This window comes from Megascapheus bottae, chromosome 19 (genome assembly GCF_031878675.1).
Source record: "Megascapheus bottae isolate mThoBot1 chromosome 19, mThoBot2.hap1, whole genome shotgun sequence".
Lineage (NCBI taxonomy): Eukaryota > Metazoa > Chordata > Mammalia > Rodentia > Geomyidae > Megascapheus > Megascapheus bottae.
In genome coordinates this window covers 15,197,325-15,219,498 of record NC_143527.1, presented here as the reverse complement: position 1 = coordinate 15,219,498, position 22,174 = coordinate 15,197,325, and the positions used below count along the sequence as shown (strand labels likewise).

The window sequence follows — 22,174 nt, the reverse complement described above, 5'->3', positions numbered from 1 at the left end:
GACAAGTGTTCTGATCAAGTTGCGAATTTTATTTTTCACACAGGGGTTTATATGCCTCTTCAGGAGAGGCAAGAGGGGGTTGGGGTACTGCTCGGGGTAGGAGGTCCGGGGTAGGAGGTTGGGTGGTAGGATGTTTGCATATCAACACAAGCAGGAATGCGTTGCTTAATGACCTAATTACAAAACGTTGCCCTTAGGGCAAGGAACTATGCAGGCACAGTCTTACTCTAAGAATTTAGGGAGGGGGATAATGTTCCCGACAATTTTAATTAAGAAATTATCTTTTAGTTTTATAGAAATGATTATTTCTTTTCAGCTGTTGAGTCAGCTCAGCAATAGAACACTTGGCTAGCATGTAAGAAGCCCCAGATTTGATGTCCAGTAGGGCACACACACACACACACAAACACCCCAAACACACACACACAAACCAAACACACATATGCTCTCATATAATTGTAGTCATTGTCTTCAAAGGTATTTTATCATTAAAAGATATCCCCAGGGGGCTGGGAGTTTGGCCTAGTGGTTAAGGTGCTTGCCTAGCATGCAGGAAGGCCTGGGTTCGATTCCTTGGTCCCACATACATAGAAAATAAGCCAGAAGTGGTGCTGAGGCTCAAGTGATAGAGCTCTAACATTGAGAAAGTCCAAGGACAATGCTCAGGCCCTGAGCTCAAGCCCAGGACTGGCAAAAAAAAAAAAAAAGATATCCCCAGTGTCATTAAAATCATGTTTAATACAATTCCTGTCTTCCACTTTCCAAAATGGTAACCATGCCTTGCAGGCTGTAGGACTCAGGACTGCCAGAATGTTAGGTGGGCTGCCAGATCCCAAGTTTATTGAAGCTACTGAAATGAACCCACCCTCAGGCTTCCACACTTTGACCTTCAGTTAACAAATCTCACACCATATTTCTCCCAGACATTGACACAACACCTGGACTCTGATAGCAATTATTTGTCAATATCATAAAATCTGTGAACCTCAGCCACAGCAATTTCTTACACATGCAAAATATTCCATGATCAAAAATTCTGACCAAACTGTACCAGAATCTGTGTATGTGAGTGACAAAATAGTGTCATCTGAAGTTTTAAGCTGTAATAATATTCAGTCACATTGGGGGGGTAGGATAGGGTGGAGTGGATGTATACAAACTGAGAACAACCTTGACAATTGGGGAAAATGGGAAAAATGATCAAATATGAATTGCATTTTAAAACAGTCTTTTAATGAGTTAAAAGTCTTAATGGTTTGTCAGTGCTAATAAGTCTTCAGAAAACATAGCATTGAAAATATAACATTAAAAAATTCCAAATTGTGGTGCTTGAGCCTACCTCCATGGCTTATATCAAGGTTTACTTCTGAGATTACTGTCTTCATTAAAATACTCCTATTTCCTTGCAGAGCAATGAAAACTAGTATTTACCACTTCAGGATTTCTAGGGGATTCATTGATTTGTAGTTTAGAATACACTCTTCAGAAAAATAAATTGCCCAAGACTCTCAGAAATGAGCTAATGCAATCATCAGTGGTGTGTTTTGTCATATAATCTTCAGGTACAAATTACAATAAAGGTAGATTTAACGTCACTGATACTTGAGCTTATTCAGTACTTAAATTTCACACTTTAATATTATCACTTTGAATCTGATCTATTTGTCTTCAGTGTTCATTTCATAATTTTGCCATTATCTTTGGAAATATTGAGTTTCTCCCCATTCCCATCCAAGAGTGTTTGAATGATTGTGCCTGTGTAACAATCTTAAGAGCCACTAGTGGCTATTATTTGAAATGTGGCTTGCCTGAACTGGGTATACTGAAGTGTCAAACATATTGTATGTTGACAATTTAGTATGAAAACAATTGCATACATCTCCCATTGGTTCTAATACTGAATAAATTTTAAAATATTACTTTAGACATTGAGAGCTATTCATTAAATTTTAATTTGTTTTTTAAAAGAGGTCTACTAGTAAAAGGAACTTATATGTGGGCTTTCATGGCCCGCAAAGTAAACATTTATGATCTAGGCCAGTCAAGGGGAGGTCTAGAAGGCTACCAGTCTGATGTTAAATTGGACTTCAGAGTTACTGTCATACAGTTTTTCATTTTAACTCTTCTTGAACAATCGTTTATGAAAGAATTATCTAATATTCACATTTCATCATTTTCTCCCATTTATTCAACATTAAAAACATTATCAGCATTAATAACATTTGAATTAGTGAGCTTTGCAGTTGACCTGATATTTTATCAGCCCAAATAAAAGCAAAGGAGCTGGGTCAGGGGAACAGAAATCACTGATTTTGGATACAAAGCAGAGAACTAGCCTGCTTACCTAATCAGGGCAGGGTGGCTTACATCTGTAATCTTAGCTCCTCAGGAGGCTGAGATCTGAGGATTGTGATTCAAAGCTGAAGAGCTCAAGAATAGCACCCAAGCCCAGAGTTCAAGCCCCATGACCCCCACACAAAAAAATGAAAGAATGAAAGAAGAAAGAAAGAGAGAAAGAGAGGAAAAGATAAAAAAGAAAAAGAAAACTAGCATTCCTGTGTTCAGTTTTACCTAGTCACTCTCCAAATTTCTAGGAGATGATTTACTGCCAAAGTCTGTTTTCCCTGCTATGAACCTTCCAAGTGGTTAATAAACTTCTTATCTCTTGAATACTGAAAATAAAATAAACTTAATCCTAAGGGTGATTCAGTCAGCAGACCAGGAGCCTGTAGATGCTACTCTACGATACAGCACAACTACATTTTCTACCCAGTGTAGCTATCAATCTTTCTTTTATGTCCATGTATATGTAGGGCTTTAAAGGTGCTTTTTCGTAATAAATGTCAACACAATCACAAAGTGAATATTAATTTCAAGATTGTCAAGGTCAAATGTGTAGCTAGGTTCATTATTATTGGAATTTTTATTGTTGCTGCTGCTAGGAAAGATATTTAATCTTTGGTTCTTTTTTTCCCCAAGTATCAATACAGAAAATAAACAAAACCTTCACATATGCATATATGTATATATATATATATATACATGTATCCACACACATATACATATATGTATGGCATGTATAAGAAAATGTCTTAGCATCATCTGACATATTAATTAGGGTAATTTATTTGAATGCCTTAAAAATGGTTGAGGTGTGGATTTAGAGGAGCTAAGGTCAGTAAAAACAGAACAAGCATGTTCTCACAAGATCTGGATACTGGATGACATTCTTGAAAAGGAGCAAACTGTATATAGACAAAGGGAAGGAGAAAATTGTCAAGGAAATAAAGTTAAATGTTTATGATAAGTCCGTTTTTAGAAGTAGGGTGTGAAATTAGCTGAGAGTCCTAGAAAGGCAAAAAGAAGGAAACAGGGAGGGAAAAAAATACTAGGATAGGATAATTTACATGAGGATAAATAATCAGCTGGGCATTTCTGTATATAGAGATATATCTTGAATGCTTACAATGCCAAATCTGTGATATTCATCCATCCACACAACTCCACCTCCAGCACTACCCAGTTTAGACTATTCCAGAAACAATGTCCAAATCACCCAGTTAAGTAGGACAGCCCAGTAGAGTCTTGGTCATCTCTTACCTGTTCCCACCCAAGTCCCCAACAGCATGCTTAAATCCATCTATTTAAGTCCTCACCATCCTCATCACAATCAAAATGCTAACTTCTTCCTTCTGGATTACAAAACCTTCTTCTCATGGATAAACATACCAGTTTTCCCTTTCAATTTTATTCTTTATTTTGGTCTTATGACTTCAAATATGGAGCCACATCAATTTCTCTTTGATTCTCAAACTTTGTTTCCCCTTTAAAGCCTGATATTATTAGGCCTCTTCTTCTCCTTATTAAGCTCTTTCTTCTCTCTTGGACTTCCCTATGCCCAGCTTCTGTTGATCCTTGTCCTGGTGGGCTGTCTGTTCTTTAGAAGTTTTCCTTGTCTCCCTTTAATTCTCCCAGTGCCTGACACTCTAATAATCAATTAATATTTATTAAGCATTAACTTTGTGCAATTCACCATTCACAAATTATTTATGACCAATCCTTTTGTTGGTGGTGGTGGAGATAGGGCTTGAACTCTGGGTTGGGCGCTGTCCCTGAGCTTTTCAACTCAAGTCTAGCACTCTGGCACATGAGCCTCAATGCCACTTCTGCTATTCTGGTGATTAATTGAAGACAAGGGTCTCACAGACTTTTGTGTCTAGTGTGGCTTTGAACCTACATCCTCAGATCTCAGTCTCCTGAGTTGCTTGGATTACAAGCATGAGCCACCAGCACCCAGCCTTGTTACTAATCTTCACAACAAATCTGCAAGTCACCTATGTCTGTCAGCCCCATTTTGTTCTCAGCATAAGAAAATTTAAGCTCAGTTATATTACAAAGCTTTGTCTTGGCAACAATGTCTGAGTGAAAGTTCTCGGTTTGAAACCAGGGTCCCTGATTGTGAAAGTTCTTTTTGTTTCTGTAGGTCTCTGTTGACAGATGTTTCTGGAATAGGATATGCTGGCTTACAGGCTGACTGAGCAGTTTAGACCTGTGATGTCTGTGAAATTCAGATGATAGGAGAATAAAGTCTAAAACTTCTCACATATTTTCTTTCCCTTCCCAAAGAACTGGTTCACTGTAGGCACATACTTATATCTTGAGGCTTAGAAATAGAACAACAATACATTACTTCCTCAAAGAGACAATATCTGTTAAGGTATAATCTTTTCTGTCATTGCATAGAAAAAAATCTGCTTGACTGAGAAAGACTGCTGTGTCCTTGTCTAACAAATGACAGTAGGGTTCTTATATAAAAGCAATCTATATGTTGTTTATTGCTCTATTTAAACTACAGACCTATGATATTGATTTTTCCCATACCATCCAAACAACAAGCCAACTTCTTGAATGGATTCTGGGATTTAGTTACCTTGTCGCCATGGGAAACACTCTGGCCAGTGTATGATCTGAAGACACTTGCTTCTCTGGTACATGTGTATTTACAGAGAACTCAGAGTCCTGTGTTTCACCTTCAGTGTGAAACAAGCAAGAAGCCAGACATGCAATTCCTGGGGATTTCTACTTTGACCTTTATGAAAATTGCACATCAACTTATCTCTATCTACTCTGGAAATAAAACAACAAAACTAAGCTGGGCACCATTGGTTTGTGCCTGTAATCCTAGACAACTGAGATCTAAGGATAGTGGTTTGAAGCCAGCCCAGGCAGGAAAGTCGGTGAGGCTTTTGTCTCCAATAAACTTTTCTAGATGATGTCCTATAGTCCATAGAATAGCTTTGTAACATGAAAATTGTGAATCTCAGAGAAAATCAGGCTTTCGGTGTTTGTATCATATGACCTAAGGATGAGATACTAAAAAAGAGAAAGTTTTGTATTGAAAATTCAAAACTTAGGTATTTTTTGTTTCCACTCAAGTTTTTTTTGTTGTTGTTGTTGTTTTATCCCCTAATTATGTCAAAGATGGTTTCTACCTTTTCACTCTTTCTCCTTGAGATTTCTCCAAAGTTCAGAACAATTTCTTTGAAAATTCAGTTGGAAATTACAATTTTCTTTTGTGAACACTTATATCTAAAGTAAATTTTTAGATGAGCATTTGAGGATACAAATGGAGAATTTTTTAAATAAATTATTTAAGAATCATAGAAAGCACTATTCCTAATATCAGTATAATATTGATTTGTTCATAGTGCCCAACAAAATATAAAATCAATACAGCTATAATTGTATGCTTGAATTTAAGAAAAAGGTGATGACACTACTATCATTTTGTTTACCTTCTGATTACTGTCATCAGAATCCCCTTCCTCAAGTACAGTAGTAGGTTTGCTGGTGAGCTATTGATAATTCCCACCCTAGGAAAACCAAGGAGAAAGCCATTGCCAGATGCATTTATTCATATGGTCATTCCTAACGTAGAAGGTGTGTCCTTCAGTTCTGAAAATTCCTTGCATTTTTGCCATCAATGAATTACTATTCTTTGGGAAACATTCTTTCGGTATAGCAAGTTTTTTTTGATGCTTCTATATTTGTATTTACTGTACTTTGATCATGCTTGCTTCCTGTATTACTCTCTCATCCCCTTGTCCCACTTTTTGGAAGAGTTTTTAATGAGTTGCCTTATTTATGCCCATATATTCAAATAATTTACTTTCATCATATCCATTCCTCCTTGGCCTCTTTTTGTACACTTCCACCTTCACCTTCAACTTGTTTCATTATCTCTTCAAAAACATAAAAATGGGGCCGGGAGTTTGGCCTAGTGGTAGAGTGCTTGCCTAGCATGCACGAAGACCCGAGTTCAATTCCTCAGTACCCCACATACATGGCAAAAAGCTGGAAGTGGTGCTGAGGCTCAAGTGATAGAGTGCTAGCCTTGAGAAAGTCCAAGGACAGTGCTCAGGTCCTGAGCTCAAGCCCAGGACTGGCAAAAAAAAAGAAAAAAAAAAAGAAAACCATAAAAATGAAAATGAAAGTTCCTCTGGTAAATTCTTGATTGTTTTCTTTTTTTCTTTTTTTTCCTTCTGGACCAGGTTCTCCCTTGGAGAGGAAACATGGCATAGTGGATGTTTTTAATTTAATTTTAATGTCAGGGTGAGGTACAGAGAGGTTACAAGTACATGTGCAAGGTAGTACACACTTTTCTGGTTGGAAATTGTTTGCTTGTTTTTGTCTTTGAGGTATCAGTTATTTTAGTGTCCTGTCAGTAGCTAGCAAGAGGGAGGAAAACATGGGTGCAATGAATCAAAGGAAGGCATTGATCAGGCTTGCACCAAGATGTGAGCTTTTTCCAGTGCACTGTGAAGACGGCTGTGAGGACCTGAGCTGTATGAGCTCTAAGCAAAGTCTTCTCTTTGTTTCTCTTAAAGAACTGAAGTTAAACGTTTTTGAACTTTGTCTTTGCCAATTATTTTTACACATGAGCCTGCCTGCCTGAATTTACTTTTAGATTCCTAAAGATTCAGGAATGTAGTTGATGTGCCTTCCGATCCCTTTTAATAGCAAAACATGTTCTTGACCCAACTCCCTCTTATGAACCTTTGATTACTATCTATTTGTTGTCTGATCTACTTCAGGAATTCCTGTATATTTAATTGTCTGTTCTTGCTTTGTTTGTCATAGTCCATTATTGAATTCAATTTTATATTTATCTACTCAGTTTTAATATGCTCTTTGAAATTCTTTTACCAGGATACAGAAAAAGATAAATAGTGTACACACACACACACACACACACACACACACACACGCATGCACAGTATAATTGAATTTTAACATTAGCTAAAACTTTCATCTCAACTGTTGTTCACTATGGAGAATCACAAAATCAGGCTGCTTTTTAAAATTAGAAAGAAACTTTTATAAAATCAATATATTAGGATATATGACCTCAAGTTACCATTATCATCCCATTAGTATGAAAATATACTAGTAATATGTATGTTTGAGCACATCTGTCAGAACTTTTTATTTTTATCACAGTTGTGGTAATTTAGACAGTTTTTCAAAATTATAAAAATATCTTAGAAATTGCTCGGAAATCTTTAATTTAAATTAATATATCATGTCATATCATGTAAGCATTCTTCTCTTTTCCAAAGTGAAAAATCAAAATATTGTATATAACTCATCAAGGCACTTGATTATTAGTGAGCTGCCTTTCTACAAAAATCTTGTTTTGAAAACAATTCTCATGATTATCTTTATCATCAAATCACTTAACATTCAAGATGGAATAAAAAAAATTCCAACTTCAAGACAATTTTCTTCAGAAAAAAATCATTAGAGTTCTTTATATGAAGCTCTTAAAAAGTATCCATCACTTTGCCTGGCATAAAGTTTCACACCTGTAATCCTAGCTACTCAGGAGGTTAAGATCTGAGGATTATGCTTCAAAGCCAGTTAGGGACTTTAATCTCCAATTAACCACAAAAAGCCAAAAGCGGAGCTTGCCTCAAGTTGCAAAGTGCTAGCTATGAATGAGAAAAATGAAGGTGAAGGGAGACAAAAACATAGGAAGGAGTATCAATATTTGAGAAGTAATGCAGCCACTACCTGACAAATGTAACTGTAACCACTCTATATATTACCCTGACAACAAAATTTAGAAAAAGACAGGAAGAAGGAAAAAAAAATGAAGGGTTAGTGCTTAGGCCCTGAGCTCAAACTCCAAAATAATAATAATAATAATCATGATAATAATAATAATAGCAATGACTTTACAAGAGTATAAACATATGTGCATCTAATAATATAAAAGTATATACCATACATATACACATTATATATGCATGTTTGTACATACATATATACACAGTGGCTGGATTGGGTCCATCATGAGTTAGTAGATAGAAACTATTAAAACCTTAAAACACTGAACAGGTAATAACTACTTTCTCCAACCAAATCTTATCAGACTCCTATGGTCTTATAATAGAAATCTATAGTATTTATTTGCTTTTTCCTTGCCAAATTACTGTCATATATCCTAACTATATATAGTTCCATCAAGAAGGGGTTTCATTATGCTAATAATTACATTCCTGCAGACTTTTTGATGTTGCATTCCCCATACAGAATAGAAACAGATTTCATAGAAATGTCATTAGGGCTGTTAACTACAGGAGGAAAAAATCAAGGAGGCAATCAAAGCATGTACTTTATTATCAATAAATGCAAGTAGATTCAGCAATAACTTGAATTTGAAACATGTTCATTGAAGAAATCAGTGGCAATAGAAACTGCTGCTCAAGGAAGAGAGAGATTTGTGTTCTAAATCTATTCACGTCACTCTAGATAATCACTCAGGTTTCTTCTTGTCCACATTTACAAGTGGAATCAAAATAATTTTTATTAATATATAGATAAAGAGATAGAATCATCCTTAGAATTCTTAGTTGACTTAAAAACATGTGACTTCTTGGTGGCTTTTTTGACTGGCAACACATGCTACAGCTTTCATATTTCCCTCCTTCAAAATGCACTGTTTCTTTAGTCTCTCTGAAGTGTTCATTAAACTGATGATTGAAGAACATTAGAACCCATCGTATTACTCAGTCATTTGAAATAAAAACCTATAAATATTCAAATTTTCAACTATGCAGTCGCTCACACTAGCATTTGCTTTTGCTTTGGACTTCCAGCTGAGAAGCATCAGCAAAATGGCCAAGAATTCTCAATTCCATTCACTATTACTGAGATGGTGGCACATTTGATCTCTCTAAAGTGGTCTTTAAACCCCTCATCTGCACATGCCTATTTGAAAACATTTTCAAATCCTACGACGGTTTTCTGAGAAACATACTTGAGAAATTGTAATTCGGGGTTTATGAAGGTACAGGTCAGGTGCTGGTTTGAAAGAAAACAGCAAGAAAGGGAGGAGGAAAAATTACATTCATTTATTTTATATGGTTTCTTGATCAAGCGGTATAAAATATCTTATAAATTTAAAATACTATTGTATTAAACCAGAGGAGTTCAAATGCCTTGGAAATTTTATTCATAATCTGAAAGATGAAGGAGTTTGCAAACGTTTATCATCTTTGGAAAGTGGTCTTTCCACTTTAGCTTAAAGTGAAATTATTACCATATTTCTCATACTAACACAATTAACATACAGTATAAATGCATTTATGTAAAGATTTTCAAAAACACAGGAAACAGATTTTATATAAAGCATTAAGATCATCACATGTGTTAGAGATCAATGGAAGAAGCTGTGGTACATATACCTTATAATATTCATACAAAAATTTAAAGATTGTATACAGTTTTATGGGTTTCAGAGAATCCTTAATGTCAATATCACATCCTTATAAAGAAATAGGAACAAAAATTCTATACCTCCTGATTTTCATCCATAGTCAACTGTGGTTTATTAAACTATGGTAGCATATTATGTTTCTCTTTCTCTTTTACATACAAAAACCCTATGTTCAGTATGATTTTTGTGTATATAGTTAATTATACTTTATTAAATATTTGGCTATATTTTATGCCATTTTCATGCTAACATACAGTATGATCTCTTAAAGGGCTTTTTTATTCTATAAATTTATATATATATATGTATGTGTGTCTAGAGAGTTAGGAATTACTGTACTCAGTACAGATAATGACGTAAAAATCTTATTTACTGTAACATGACTAAGTTGTTCTTAGATGTAGGTGTTATAATGAATTGCAACTGTAATATAATATTAAAATTCAAAAAAGTATTTGGCTAAGCTGACACTGATTGATAAGTTAAGTTACTTAGCTAGATTAAGTGTCTATTCTGAAATCCTTCCATTCTTTGAAGAAATAGATAATGTGATGGAGATGGAGAGAAATTGTATTCAGTTTACCACAAAATTGTTGTCCAACTGAGAGGATCAGCTGAAACTATTAATGTTCCCTTAGAAGGGATGAGCAGCTTAGTCCATTAAGCTTCCTGACTGACATACTAAACTGTAACGAAATTGAAGTCTGAAGCTGTTAACTGTATTGATTTCACATCTAATTCCCATTGCTGAACATTGTTAAGTCTCCTTTTTTTCCTTTTTGTCTGGCTTGCTGCTCATATACACATAATGTATCCATATGTAAAGGTATATTAATTATACTTCACTGTATTTTATTCAAACAGTTCTGGATAAGTGCACAATGTATAGATACTCATAGAGTTATACCTGTATATTCATAATTAATGTAAAACAATATATGATCTTCACATATATTTTAAGGCTATAGTTCAAAGGTGGAATAATAGGGATTTGGTAAATCTGATTTTACCGCATTTTTGTGAAGAGTAAATATTTAATAGCGTAGGTGAATTACAAGGTCTTTACCACATACAGGAATGTTATGTGTGAAAATATTTTTAAAAATTGCCTGTTCATCTCATGTTCATGCAATATTTTAATGTGAATCAAAAGAGGGTGTATTTTGAATCAAATATTAATGATCCTTTCATGCCTGACACTTATATATGTTCAGATCAATGTAGGATTTTAAAAAATAATTCTAATCAAATCTACCAATACATGACAATAAATTATCTTTTAAGACAAAGGGGTTAAAGTAGGAAGCAATTTAAGGTTCCTTTCTAGATAACATTCCATTAAATCAAAACAAAATAGCAATAACAATAAAAACTCACTTTACCCTAAGGAAGGGAATATTTTTTGGCTGGTGATTGATGATGAAGCAACATGTTATTTATGAATATAAATTCTATTTCTTTTTACTTCTGATCTCTCTTATCTGTGTTAGAATTCTTCTGGAAACCCAGGCACATGCTTTTCTCTAAGAATGCAAGTCCAAAATGGAGAGGTAGAGTACAATGTACCTAGAGTATGTACGTATGGGAACATGCAAGCACATGCATAAATGGCATGAATGTATGTACTTAGATTACGTGCATATTTCTCAATTCTGTTAACTGAAAGGACCCAGAAATGGAAGCACTCAAGAAGCAATGGCACATTTAGCATTGAGATCCTCACCTTCAAAGCCATTACACATTAAAAAGAACCAGAGATTCTTAGTATTAAAAAAAAAATGGATTGCCATGTTAATACAGGCTCACAGTGAGCCTCTGCTATATGATGCCAGACAGAGAAGAATTACTCCACTCCATGAAATGGCATGTCACAAAGACAGAGGAAGCAATTTAGGGAAAACTTCACTGGTGAAGTCCAGGTCCGTTTGAGTTGCATCCATAGGCTAAGGCAGGAAGACGACAAGTTTGATGCTAACGTGAGCCACAGGAGTGAAAAATCAAGCCACTCTGGATTGCGTAGAGAAAAGCTATCTTGAACCAGACAAGTGAACAACAAACACATTTAAATAGATAAATAAAACGATGAATTCCCAAAAAGTTGGAATTGAAATGCCCACTACAATCATAGGTGCAAAACAGAAATACGCCCTCTTAGTAAAATCTGAAATTTTTGGAAACATGAAGACATATGAACAGAAGACTCTTGATTGTGAAATAATTAGAAACTTACCCATTAGTACTAATTTTGAGAAAAAAATGGAGCACTGGATAGTGAAATGGGAATTCTAAAAAATATTTAAAGGGCAAAGAATCAGGCCCTGTTGACTTAAAAGCAATATAATCCATCACTGATTGTTGTACTGCCTTTTTGAACGATAGTCATACTATTTAATGACTGTCATTTTATTTTGTTTTCATCGTGCAGTTATTATTAATTCAGAGACAAAGGCATATGAGTAGAGTGGAGAATTGTCCAGATTAATAATTTGGAGTCAAGAGTCAATTGTACTCATAAATTTTACTCTTTAATTAGTCTCTAACTATAAGCTAAATTAAGTAATTCAACTAAAAAAATTCTCTTAAACTCTAAAATTAAATGATACCCAAACTTTCACTGCATTTAATATTTTATACAAATATGCTCTTTTTAATATTTTTACATAGAGATGCTCTTATTCTAGACAGTTTTATTCTAGATAGTGCTGTCTTATTCTATATAGTGCTGTCCCTAAACTGTAAAATATTTCATTTTGGAAAAGCAAATTTACTTATTTATTTAATCAATGTGTTTTGTATACAGTGCAAGTTCCAGGGCCAGTAGAAAACCTGCAAGCTGTATCTACCTCACCTACCTCAATTCTTATTACCTGGGAACCCCCTGCCTATGCAAATGGTCCAGTCCAAGGTTACAGATTGTTCTGCACTGAAGTGTCTACAGGAAAAGAACAGGTGAGGGAATGGGGCGTGGGATGTACATCTAGGGTTAAGGACAGCCACTGAATGCCTGATTGATTAAAAAGCACCTGGTACTGGAAATTACTTTAGTGGTAAATGAGGTAGATTGGGCAATGAGAAAATTCTGCAGAGAGAATTCTGGGTTTTTTTGTGTGTGCTTGAATGTGAAGTAGTCCCATTAACCAACCTGATCTCAGAGTCATTTGTATTTCCAATCTTTATCCTTAGAGATAAGGATATTTGCCTGAAAAGAGGCAAATAGGATGCTCAGTTAAAGTAAGAGTAAATAAGACTTAGGAGAGATAAGTGAAACCCACCAATTTTATTTGGTGATCCAAGTACATATATACACAAATAAACATATAATAGATACTATAAACTTTCGGTTTTGATAGTATACATATGAAAATATGTCATATTTATTTATATATACTATATGTTAGATTTGATAGACAGGCATGGGTAGCTAGCTACCTAGCTAGGTAAATTAATGATAGATAAAATTAATGAGATGACCAAGTTTTCAAATTCAAGTGAAAGATACACAAAAGAATAAATAGATAAATACAACAATGGCCTCACCATATTAGAGCTTCATGTGTGGTGAATGTTGCCAAACACAGGCTAGGGTTCAAGTTTTTAAATAAACTGCATGATGAAGATCTTTCATTTGAGAAAAAAATTACTATAGCCTCTTTCAGAAATAAATAATTCAAGTTAGATGACAGCTCAAAGTCAATTGACCAGATAATAATACTACGTGAGCTCAACATATGTTATCAGTAATCTCACTTTAAAAAAAAAATCCTGGCAGGGCCGGGATTTGACCTCATGGTAGAGTGCTTACCTAGCATGCACGAAGACCTGGGTTTGATCCCTTGATACCACATACATAGAAAAAAGCTAGAAGTGGAGCTGTGGCTCAAGTGGTAGAGCTCTAGCCTTGAGGAAAAAAAGCCTCAGAACAGTGCTCATCCCCTAAATTCAAGCTCTAGGACTGGAAAAAAAAAAGAGAATATCCTGGCAATTTTCATAATAGCTTCAACTCTGCGTTTTCAACTATTCTATCCTCTTTCTACACATATACTTGACCAGCTCATTTGAATAAATTCAAAAGCACCTGCATCCAATATTGATAAATGTGGATGTGAGAATCACCCTTTACGATGAAAAGACTTCTGCAGATTTCCTCCGTAGCCTTCATCTTCAGTATACTCTCCAGCAGCTGGGAAGTGATCCAGAGTTTCATCCGTATCACACTATTTCAGAACATAAAAAGTGTGGCATTGTACCTAAGGGTTTCAAAAGGGACCAACTTTGTAGTTTCTCATTTTTACATGTAGGCTACAGTTTGTCCAATGAATTTACAAGTTACATTCTACTTGCCAGGGTTTTGTTTGTGATTGGGCTAATTCATACCTTTTAATACACAGGGTGGTTAAATAGGTAGGAATTTAATGACTATAGAATATCATGGTGCTGAGTTAGCAGGGAGTCTACAGCATAGTTTGGGGCTCAGTGAGGGAGCATGTGTCACATTAATATTTTACAGTGACCCATTTTTAAGGATGAAGTGTAGTGGTATGAGGAAGAGTCTAATATCCAATTCACTGATTGCAGAGAATGGCTGCCATTTCTACTTGAATGTGCTTCCTTAATAATGGTTTTGGCATTTTATGTCTCCAGAATATAGAAGTTGATGGACAATCTTATAAACTGGAAGGCCTGAAAAAATTCACAGAATATACCCTTCGATTTCTCGCTTATAACCGCTATGGGCCAGGAGTATCTACTGATGATATAACTGTTGTTACACTCTCTGATGGTAAGTTGTAAACTGAAATTTCATTCAAAGAATATACCATTGCATGTGAGTTATAAACTATACTTTCAAGATAGCCTAACTAAAATTTTGGATTATTTTAGCAAAAATTATAAATTTGGCTAATTTACTCAGGCTATCTAGTGTAGTCAAATGTCAACTTTCTACACAGTTATGTACTCTGAGATATAAATATATTATATATACAGTTATATAATAGATGTGACTATTGCCTAAGAACTCAGGTTAATTTTGTGTGTGCATTTATTTCTATCAATGTAAACATGTTTGTACATATGTGTCCTCAGATTGTCATGGTACTCATGATAATTTATTTCTCATTTTAAAATGGCACAAATGATTAAACAATATAAATGATAGACAGTCCTCATCTACGTCAGTCAAGCCAAAAGTATATTATAGGGACCAGTAGTGTAGCCTACTGGCAGAGTGCTCATGTAGCATGCACGAAGCCCAGGTTTGATTCTTCGGTACCATATACTCAGAAAAAGCCAGAAGTGGTGCTGTGGCTCAAGTGGTAGAACATTAGCTTTGAGGAAAAGCCCAAGGACAGTGCTCAGGCCCTGAGTCCAGTCCCCAGTTCTGGCAAAAAAAAAAAAAAAAGAATAAGCATAACAATGTATGCTTTTAGTTTTACATGGCCTAAAAAAATTGAAGGTCAGTCAGGCACAGTGGCTTCACACCTGTAATTCTAGCTATTCAGGAGGCTGAGATCTGAAGATCACATTCAAAACCAGCCCGGGCAATAAAGGGTGTGAAACTCAATTAATCACTAGAAAATTGAAAGTGAAACTGAGACTCAAGGGGTAGGGTGGTAGCGCTGAGCCTAAGAACTCCGGGACAATCCCCAGGTTCAGACATAGGCGCTGAGTGATAAGGACAGGTTGGGGAATTTAATAAAAAAGTGCAAACAGGCCCAGTGCAAGATGTGGGATGGGGCCAGTGGAAATGGAAGCATATGCACAAATGCAGAGATCACCTCGTGAATATTCAAAAGGCAAGAACCTGCCTCTTTTCAGCAATGGGTTCCAAGTTAGTATATTTAATTTTATAAATTATTGATCTTTTGAATTGTGATTTCTTGACTGATCTATCCTTCTTTAATCTGGGAAAGTATCAAGGTGTGAGTTCCGTAGAATATCAATGGGATGAGAAGGACAAGCATGTGATTAAGGACAGTACAGGAGGGTTGCTCATTTGCAATTTCAACTTGCAACGTGTATTTTCTGTGTGAGACCAGTTCAGTGCCATTTTATATGTAATTCCGTCACCCATCCATCTGATTCTCCTACTGAAGGCAGGGCAGAATATTTATTGGCAGAATAAATTACTTCACAACTCATAATTATAAAAATAAAAGAAAAACAAATGAAAATGAATATTTTACATAATTTATGGAGATTTCATTCACACTCTGATCTGGAATACCATGGTCTTATTCTTCACTTTGGCTTTAAATGTCATAAGTGAGAAAGATAGATTATTAATCATTAATCTAAGAATTACCTTCTGAATGTTTTGTGGGGCTGAGAACTAATCCTAATCAACATCCTGTGGGAAAGACAGTAAATTCCTTCTTGTCAGGGGCATTGATGGGAGAAAGTAAAGACTCCCCAGTCCCCCTGCAATGGGTACTTTGGCCTCATTGACATTCATCTTTGCAGTCAGCTCATTTCCTCTAATTTCCAGCAGAACCCTGCCCTTCTGGCTTCCAGTATCTGATTACCCAGGCCTCTTCTGTCTACTTCAATCTGATGTGTTTTTCCTCTCTACTGAAGCTGTTCATTCTGAGGTCACTGATCAAATTTAAATGAACTGATTCACCTTTAATAATCAACTGCTTTCCGGTTATTGGTCATGGACACTCTTTTATTTTAAATTGTTGCTTTTCTATAGGTTATTACAAAGTCACATATGACAAATGGACTAGTCCATGTAAGCACATGACATACATTCCCATGCTTAATAATTATTATTCATGCAAATGTACATCACTTTTTCTCATTGTATGAAATGTTCCTAAATCTAAACAATATTATATTAATAGCTATCTCCCTCCTGAATAAATAATTAATAAACTATGTAGCTCTAGGGCTTCCAGTTTGTAATGCTAATTCATTATATAACTGTGTCTACATTTTCATTGTCATTAAAGATTAATATATGTCTAAACATTTTAGAGGAATCATAAACTTAAAATTGTATCTTGGGAACTGAGCATTAGGAATTCCCACTTATAATCTCAACTGTGCACAAGGCTGATCTCTGGCAGGAAGTGTTTGCAGCCATCCCGGGCATACAAATCCAAGACAATTTCACTGCTAATTAGCCAGCAAAATGCCAGAAGTGGAGGTGTGGCTTCAGTGGTAGAGCATCATCCATGAATGAGAGCTCAAGGCCATGAGTTCAAGCCCCATTTCTGACACAAGTATATATATATATAGATAGATAGATAGATAGATAGATAGATAGATAGATAGATATACATACATGTATGTATAAATATAGGTACATATGTGCATGCATCCTACTTATATGCATACAGACAGACAAAATGTAAAATCGAAAGTTAAATATAAGTAATTTTCTAAATTTGTTTTCAAAATGGGTTCAGTTTTGCTTGCAAAATAGTTTTATACAGATAAACTGTCATCTCTATTTTAGCCATCCTTCTGTAGCTTTTCTTGATAGAAATAATTTTTCGTTCAAATCCATCCACTCTGTGTATCATTGGTTTGGTTTACCATGATTTATATCTCCAATTCACTGGCTGCTATTTTCTCCAAAACATTTATTATTGAAGTTATTGACATGAATAAGCCATTAATATCATTTATGAATGCATCAGTAATTGTAACTTCATACCAGCTCACTGTTTGAGGACAAGATTTAATTCCATAGACAACCTAACAATAAAACTATGCTCAAAATGGTTACAACTCACATTTATTGAGTAATTTGTAGTCCAAGGAATTAACCTTCTATCCTGACATTTTCCTATCTTAAGTTTCAATAGGCTCTGAAAAATCTAGTAAGGAACAGAAGTATGTCATATAACATAATGAGTTAAAAGCACAATTCAATGTGGAGACATTCCTTATTCTGTGTAAGTGTCCTGTGTTATTCTCTTAAAGAAAATAGCTTATAATTTGATGCATGCTATTTTGATCCATAAACTACATAAGAGGAACTCAAGTGACTACTTACAGGCAGTAATTTACAAATGTGGAAATTTTATCTGCCCTATCACCATGGATGGAATGTGTTATCTGCACCATTTTATTGAACAAGTCTGTAGATCCACCTCAGATGAAATTTTGATGAACATTACTTGACATTTGAAGACAAGAGTTTCCTTTTCCCTCTTCTGAAATTTTGGATGAGGTATGTTGGGAAGACAAGAGAAAATCACAGATAGATGCTTTATTCTGCACATTTCTGCCAAGCAATCTTTCTTATGTTTATTTATATCTGTGTCTATTAAATGTCTGTGTCTTGTGTCTATGTCTGTTTGAGGCAATTGAGAATGGGAAGGAGCAAATAAGGACTGATGATTTCAAATACTCTCAGAAGTATTTCCTATTTGCCTTGCCATGGGAAGCACGGCCAGGGAAGCAAGGTGATATTGACTCACGTAGGAAGCTGAGAGCTGAGGACTGAGGTTTGAAGCCAGCTGCGCAAAAATGTCTATAGGATACTTACCTCCCCTTCACCAGCAAAAAGCCACAAGCAGAAGTGTTGCTCAAGTGGTAGAGTGCCAGCATTGAGTAAAAGTGCAAATGTGAGCGCAGTGCCCCAGTGCGAACACATAAACACATAGAAAATTCAAGAAGTTTATATTATAGAAAATGAACAATGCAAAACAGCATTTGTACTTAAAGGCGTAAAAATTTTTGGGATTTTATTATGTCTATTTGTGTTCAATCTCTAAGAGGGAAAATAATCTTGATACTTCTAAAATTCTGATAATTACAAAAGCAACAAATATGTATCTGAACTTCTGCTATTGGTTTATTGGAAATATTTTGTTAAATACCACTTGTAAGCTTAAATTAGAATGACATTTTAGGGTACATATCAGCTATTCCCATGCTACTCAGAACAAGACTGAAGATATGTCTATTATTTTCTCCTTTTTTCAAGTTTCAATCATTTATTATGAATTTGAAATTATTTTTATACTTGGGTATGATTATCAAAAAATATATGACATATAAATATTTTAATGTCATTAATAATTCACACTTTTATGAACTAATTGCTATCTGGTATCGACATTATTTTCAATTTGTTTTAAAGATAATATTTTTGAAGTTTGTAAAATTGTATGATATGCAATATGCTATGCTCCAATTTCAAAGATCTTTTAAGACCTTTTAAGTTGGCTCAACTAAAAAGATAAAGTTGCAATTTATGCCTTAAGCGCAAGATGTATAATTGAATAAAAATTAATAAATTATAGGAAGGCAATTTAAGCCTCAATTTAAAAAGTAAAACTGCAAAACTCATGAGTAAAATATGACTAAAGAGAACCTTTATTATGGCCTGATAACCTTTCTATTTTCCTGTTCAGCAACTATTTGCTGAATGCACACTAACTATAGATCTGTAAATTCTTCTCAGCATAGGTAAAACAGCATCAGAATTAACAAAACCCTTGTCCTTGTGATGGTTATCTTCTATAATTGATTTAAAATTATTCTGAACTAAAATAACTCATGCTGAAATATTTGAATTGTAATATAGTTTGAACTATTTGTTGATGTATAAGAAGCAGATCTCGGGTTACTATTTTATAACACACTACACTGGCTGTGATTGTTCTTAAGGACAAAGCAAAGAAATTCATAATCTCAACAAAATACATTTTGGCAAGTCCAAGACCTTAAAGTCTAGAAGGTCTCAATCACTGATTGAGTACATACTAATTAAATTTCAGTTTGTAGGATCTGAAGATAAGTCAGATATATAACATAGCAGCTGGTTATTGAATACTTTTAAGGAAGGTAAAACCAGAATAAGGGCATTTCAAACTCTAGGGTAAAATATAAGGCCATATAGATATAGATATAGATATAGATATAGATATAGATATAGATATAGATATAGATATAGATATAGATATAGATATTGGCCCAGTTATATTTTTTAAGGGAAAATATTACCAGGGGCTTTTTGGAGCCACAAATTAGTTGTTGTTGTTGTTGTTGTTTTTTAAAGAAAAGAAAAGGACTTTCTTTGGGTGGTGGTACTTTGTTTTTGTTAAAAACAAAAATAGCTGGCAGCTCAGCAAGGGAGCAATTCTTTGATGATGTTGTTCCTACTCCTGCAGCTACTGCTTCTCTGACAAAGGGTTGGAGTCAGATTTTGTGGGGTGAGTGGGGATGCTGCTGATCGACTCTCTCTGATTTCATGGACATTATGGGCTGATTTTCTCTCCTTTGGACGACGGTGTGAATCTGGGGTATCTGGAAAGATCTTGAGACTGCTTTAATACGTTTCAGTGCATCTGGACCTTTTCGTTTGCCTGTTTCATTTCTGCATTCCACACAGCCCTGGGTATTTCTCTATCTACCATGTCTTCTTAGACGGGTGCTTCCTCCACAGACAAGACCACCCTTGACCCCAGGATCCTTGAAAATGCCCAGGGACATTCCATTGACATCAATGTACCAATGTTCATGCCACACATGAGGATAGGGATTACTATTTGTAGAAATTCATAGTTGACAGGATTCACTGAGTACCGTTTCTGTTCTAGCGTGGCACAGGAAGCTTTATTTTATTTTATTTTATTTTATTTCCTTGTTTATTACTTTTGCCAGCCTTGGAGCTTGGCCTCAAGGCCTGGGCACTGTCCCTGAGCCTCCCTTGTGCTCAAGGCTAGTAGTCTACCATGTGAACCTCAGTACCACTTCCAGGTTTTTGAGTCATTTATTGGAGGTAAATCTCCCAGTCTTTCTTACCAAGGCTGACTTTGAACCACACTCCACAGATCTCTCAGCCTCTTTCTTTTTTGTCAGTCATGGGACTTGAACTCTGGGCTTGGGCGCTGTTCCTGAGCTCTTCAGCTCAAGGCTAGTATTCTACCACTTGAGCCACAGCGCCATTCCCGGTTTTTTTCTGTTAATTGGAGATAAGAGTCTCACGGAGGTTTTGTGCCTGGGCTGGCTTAGAATTGTGATCCTATTACAGGTGTGAGCCACCGGCGCCCTGTAGCAGGTGTTCTTTTGCTGAACAGTTTGAAATTCCCCTCTAGATGGGTAACGAATGGCCTCCAAGTGACAAAAGAACTCAGAAGTAAATGTAGTCATTTCTCATCTCTCCAGAAAATCTTGAAGCCTGCCTTCCTACCTGAGCCTTCCTATTGATCATTATTAACTAAGAAAAAAGACACCCTTTCTCTTTGCAACAGCGGTAAAGATTTCTCCCTCAAGACATTCGTAGTAACCACCAACCTTGTTTGATTTGTTCTAGTGCCCAGTGCTCCACCTCAAAATGTCTCCCTGGAAGTGGTGAACTCAAGGGTAAGTCAGCCAAGCCTTCACTACTCCATTATCTGTTGTTTATTCTTTTGTGCACTGTGCTGCTCGCACAGCTACCAGATGATTGATTGCAAGACTTAGGCTTCTGTTTGAAAAAAAAAGTATTTCAGAACAACATCCTCAAAAAGTTTGAGCCCTCTTGCTTTCTCATCAGACTTGAATGAACTCAAGGAGGGATGTGTTTATTTCTAGTACATTTGTTTTAGGAGATGCTAGGGTGACTAAAGTTTACACCAACATGAGACAATGGCATCTCTTTGGTCCATACTCCCCAGGAAAAGACATGTATGTCATCATGTAGTAGATGCATCCATTGAGAGAGGTTGAATAGCAAAAGACATCATTTCCTAACAGCTCATCAACCTCATCTCTGCTCTCCCTTCATATAATTCACAAGCCATTCTTAAAGATCACAAAGGAATAGTTATGAATGTAGGCTACCTAGTCAAAAACAGTTTTTGGCCTGAAAAGATGCCAAGACTTTCAAAAATGAAATGCGCTTGCAACTGAAGAATTAGAAGAACTCAAGCTAATTGGATTGTAAAAAATAAATTAGATTTCTAGAAAGGTGTCCATATTTCAAGAATAATTGAAGCAGAAACAAACCAAAAGATTCCTGGAAGAGCAGAAAAAAGGACAGATTGACCCATAACATGCTGTGATTTTGTGTCTGAGTGCAAAGATTTTCACGAAACCCGGGCCTCAGTTTACTACTTCTCAAGGGAAGAGGTTATTCCTAATAGTGGATCAGGGAGACAACCAGGAAAGTACCTGCACCCTCAAGAAATCCATGATCAGAATTGTAGTCCTATCCTTCCTTTTGAACAATCTTATGTGATCTTATTGAATTCCATCAGCATGCCTTCATTCTTGTCTAATCATGAGAAAGTAGTAATATTACATATGCAAGAGACCCAATTCAGCATGAGCAATGAACATTAATGAATAACTCTGTGCCATATTTGGCAAAAAAGGAATAAAGCCATATTTTTGTGACTTTGATCAGATTTTTCTATATTAAATGTATTAATTATCTTTTGCCTCTAATTA

At 35.5% G+C, this 22,174-nt stretch overlaps 1 protein-coding gene across 1 annotated transcript in view; it reads left to right on the top strand.

Annotated features, from left to right (window-relative positions):
* Dcc (DCC netrin 1 receptor) overlaps nt 1-22,174 on the top strand; it is a 934,207-nt gene that overhangs the window by 651,445 nt on the left and 260,588 nt on the right. The window contains exons 10-12 of the mRNA XM_090353075.1: nt 12,582-12,730; nt 14,423-14,561; nt 21,057-21,106. Coding sequence (XP_090209201.1) covers nt 12,582-12,730; nt 14,423-14,561; nt 21,057-21,106 — 338 coding nt within the window. The remainder of the gene's footprint in view (nt 1-12,581; nt 12,731-14,422; nt 14,562-21,056; nt 21,107-22,174) is intronic.